Source organism: Myotis davidii, unplaced genomic scaffold (genome assembly GCF_000327345.1).
Source record: "Myotis davidii unplaced genomic scaffold, ASM32734v1 scaffold139, whole genome shotgun sequence".
NCBI classification, from domain to species: domain Eukaryota; kingdom Metazoa; phylum Chordata; class Mammalia; order Chiroptera; family Vespertilionidae; genus Myotis; species Myotis davidii.
This window is the reverse complement of record NW_006290686.1, coordinates 469,026-473,324: the sequence shown is the minus strand read 5'-3', so window position 1 is coordinate 473,324 and position 4,299 is coordinate 469,026. Positions and strand designations below refer to the sequence as shown.

The 4,299-nt window shown below is 43.8% G+C and overlaps 1 protein-coding gene across 9 annotated transcripts in view; it reads right to left on the bottom strand.

The window, feature by feature from the left end:
- Positions 1-4,299, bottom strand: part of EMSY (EMSY, BRCA2-interacting transcriptional repressor) — an 82,398-nt gene that overhangs the window by 5,018 nt on the left and 73,081 nt on the right. For 8 of the 9 annotated variants that reach the window (XM_006763824.2, XM_006763823.2, XM_006763829.2 and 5 more), the window contains 2 exons: positions 3,283-3,434; positions 762-1,325 (listed from right to left, as the gene is read on the bottom strand). In XM_006763824.2, coding sequence (XP_006763887.1) covers positions 762-1,325; positions 3,283-3,434 — 716 coding nt within the window. The remainder of the gene's footprint in view (positions 1-761; positions 1,326-3,282; positions 3,435-4,299) is intronic. The other variant, XM_006763831.2, reaches the window with a different exon arrangement.

Sequence of the window (4,299 nt, the reverse complement as noted above, 5' to 3'; positions counted from 1 at the left end):
GGTCAGAAGTTCAGCCAGCCAAAGTTCATACAAATTAAGGGGGAAAAAAGTCACAGCAGTCTTGTTTTCCATGGGGATTCATATTCCCACACAGTATACCTTCAACCTGTCTCAAATTATTTTATATAATCTTCGGCTGTTTAAAATAATGTTTCAAAAAATCTTTTGCTTCAAAATACATTTACACATATTCTATATATTTATGTATTTATAATTTACACATACACACATCACTCCATAGCCAATGACTTTCCCGAAAATAGCTTTTCTTTCAACTATCCACAAGTAATTTCTCTGCAATCTAGAAGATAAATCTAGGAGATAATTTATTAACTAGATGGTGATCATGTAAACTACAAAGGAAGATGTTCAATGAAGCGCCTTAAAAGACTGTAGTTTACTTAGCATTACTGCCACAGAAATAAGAGTTTACAGGCTTGGAAATAAATATTTTATACCTAAAAATATAGAAATAATTTAGGGATATCGCTTCTATGCACTGTTGATCAATGCTGAAGTGATTTCATTAAAAAATGCCTGGAAAATCAACTTCTGAGTGCTATGTTTTCCCCTTCCTATATTAATGATGTGCATTTCTTCCCTAATGCCAACCTTCTGATGGGGTAAACTAACACCAGCATAATGAGGCTTTCGAGTTTCCTCTTGTCAGGAGAAAGCACTGCTAATCAGGATAGGGTCGTGATGGTTTCATTTTTTCCGTGAACAGAGTTTAACTTTGCATGCTATCATTATTCCGTTACCTGGCTTGCCGGCTGTTTCTCTGACGAGGCTGGGAGCGCCATTTGGGTCTGGGGGGTTTGGGGTTGCACGTAGATTTTTGGTTGGTTCGGAGCCTGCTGCAGTTTAGGGAGCTGCTGTGTGGTTTTCACGGCAAGCACCTGTACTACAGTTTGCGGGGGCTGTGCCATTAAGGTAGGAAGCTGCCTGTCTTTGGCCACGATAGGATGCTGTGTGTGCTGTACATCTGGCTTGGGCTGTGCTTGTTCTTGCTGGAGAGGGGTGAGTTTTTGATGCCTGATGGAAAGCTGGGGCATTTGCGGGAGTTTGTGCTGGAGCTGGTCTGCCTGCAGGTGGATGGTCTGCTTCTGTTTAGTCTGGAAGCACTGCAGAGTTTTCACTTGCAGCTGAGTCTGTTCCAGCTGGGGCTGGCTAAGTTTCTGCTGTTTAGCGGACTGTGACTGAGTCAGGGCAGATCGATAAAACAGACCTGTCTGAGGGTCTAAAGTGTCCATCTCTTCAACCTCGCCCTCCTCAGTTCCAAGTTCCTCGCTGTGTTTGGTAAAAGCAGTGTGGCTGCTTAATGCCTAAGTAAAAAAGGCACAAAGTAAGAATGAAATAAGAAAAACACCTATAATGCTACATTTTCCTCAAACTGGAAAAGACTTGGTTATGAGATTCATGCAAAAATTATCAGAGGGAAGAGCCTAAAAAGACCAAGAAACCTCAAGATTTCCAAATCTAAAGGGGGCTTTACATTGAGACTCCTGTAATTTCAACTCTCAGACATTAAGTACTGTCAAAACTAGTCTACTCACTTCTATAAGAAAAGTTTGAGGGCCCGAACTTATAGGTAAGAAGAATAAGGTTGCTCTGCAAGCACAGCCCAACACAGAAAAAGAAGAAAAGGCTGCCTGTCTAAAGAAACAGCTCTCAAGACTGGTGATCAGAGATGCTAACCATACAAAGATGTAGCAAACCAGCAATGAGGCATCCAGAGAAAAGACAAGGTTCAGAGAAGCCTACTTTGGCCGTGTGCATGCCCAACACTGTCCAGAACAGCAGTCGCCAACCGGTGGTCCACAGAACACTGGTGGTCCGTGAGGTCTGAAAGGTTGGCGACCGCTGGTCCAGAAGGTAAGAATTGTTGCCTGAGGGACATGCCCATCCCTGTCCCCACAGAGGGCCTCTCTGCTCAGAGTGGAGATGGTTCATCGGACTTCACAAAGGTCTGCGGAAACAACCCTCTGCACTAGCCCTCCTCACCCCTTTGCTCAGATTCTAGGCCCACTAGGCAACAGCTTCCCAGACCCGGCTCCCTGGAGGGGAGGGGGCGGGGGGATGACGACAAGAGCACTTCTGTCAGTGGAAAGGGAGACTGTCTGGTGTGGGTTCTAATAGTGTTGGGAGGAGCATCGATCTTGAGTGACATGATTTGGGCCAGCCTGTCTGACCTCTCTGGCTGTCTTGAGAAAGGTCAATGTCAGGACTGGCCAGAAGAGGGTCAGACTCCAGGGAGATCTGACACCTAACAAAACCTCTGGCCATCTGACTTCCTTCAGTGACACCAATCCCATCCTGTCATATGCTGTACCTCTATAAGATTCAATTAAACCCCCCGCCCCATCTCTTAACGGACTTACACATACAGGTTTTTAATTCAACATTTTCTTCATTGCCTTTCAGGTAGTTTGCCTACTATTAGGGTCAACTGCTACTGGTAGTGGAAAGATGGTGATTTATGTAAATATGTGTATGTGATATCTATGATATCACTTTATAATAAAGGCAGGCTACTTTGAGTTTAAATCCTGGCTCTGCCACCTAGGATAAGTTACTTAACTTCTGTGAGCATGAGTTTCCTCATTTGTAAGAGGGATAATATACCCATCTTACAGGATCATAGAATTAAACAAGTTAGTGCATTTAAAGCTCAAAGCACAGTATCTGACAAAAAAAAAAAATCAACTTATCAACATGTTTTTCTTTCTCCCATTATCCTTGGTACCAGATTTTCTGTTTTAATTAATTCATTCTCCCTGTTGAGTGTTTTCCTTCTTCATTGGTCATATATAATAATTTTAAAAAGTCAAATATTTATTTACCTACTTATTCATAATGTTTCCATGAGGACTCATTATAAAAGCAAAAAGTAAAACAAATAAGAAAAAAACAAAACAACCTTAGTAACAAAAACCGAAACAAGCCAACTTTGGTTTCATTTGAAACTTACCTCAGTGATAAATTCTTTCATAACAATAAAAATCACAGAAGCAGCGGCCAATTCTGATGTCATAAATTCATTTAGATAGCCCCACCCTTTCAAAATAGTAAGAGTTCACAGAAAATCCAAGAATATTATTTCTTAGTTACTTTCTGTTAAGACTTTCAATTCATTTCCTCTATTCACTCCTCACAGATGAAAGAAGTACACAAACACTCTCTGATTCAGTTATTTTTTCTCTTACAAGAGAAGATGAAACTGAACCTCATTTCAGGCAAAATGCTGTTACAGAAGGTAGGAAGAAAAAGAAGAGGTACAACCTGCTGCATAATGTGGGTAATTGCTCCTGGGGAAGATGCTGGAATGGACTTCACCACCACTGAAGTCTGTGTTGCAGTCTGTGACTGAGCCACATGCTGCAGTAGTGTCCGCTGGGGCTGGGAGGGCTGTTGGGGCTGGGAGCGATGGCTGACTGAAAATAGAGGAGGTGATGATATTTCTCCAGAAATCACTACAGCATATGTAGCTAGTAGTCATTTTAAACAAATATATGTGATACTGCCTCACAGAGAAAGTGTGATACTGTGAACTAGGAGGTAGAAGGCCAGAGTCTGCCCATCTATGAGCTGTGTGACTCTGAGAAAGTCACACCCTCCTATGAGTTGTACTCACTTTCTCCACTGATCTTTATCCCACTAAATAAAATAATGACCAGTTTCTGTAATGGAATCCCAGATTAATTTCTTTAGGGATCGAAAGACAATACAAGTTTATTTAATCTCTTGACCCCAAATCCAAATGGAACAAAAACCAGAAGCATCTACTCCTTATGTTTATACTAGAGGCCCAGTGTACGAAAATCGTGCAGGGGGCGGGGGATCCCCTCAGCCCGTCCTGCACCTTCTCGCAGTCCGGACCCTTCGCTCCTTACTGCCCACCACCGCTTGGCTTGCTGTTCCTTAGCGTTGCGGAGGAGGGAGAGGCTCCCGCCACCGCTGCTGCGCTCCCCAGCCATGAACCTGGCTTCTGATGAGTGACACTCCCCCTGGGGGAGCACACTGATGACCAGGGGACAGCTCCTGTGTTGAGTGTCTGCCCCCTGGTGGTCAATGTGCATCATAGCAGTCTTTCTGGTTGTTCTGCTGCAGTGGTCACTTAGGCTTTTATTATATAGACTAGAGGCCCGGTGCACAAAAATTTGTGCACTGGGGGCGGGGGGTCCCTCAACCCGTTCTGTGCCCTCTCGCAGTCTGGGACCCTCAGGGAATGACCACCTACTGGTTTAGGACTGCTCCCGGGGGATTGGGCCTAAGCCGGCAATCAGACATCCCTTAGGC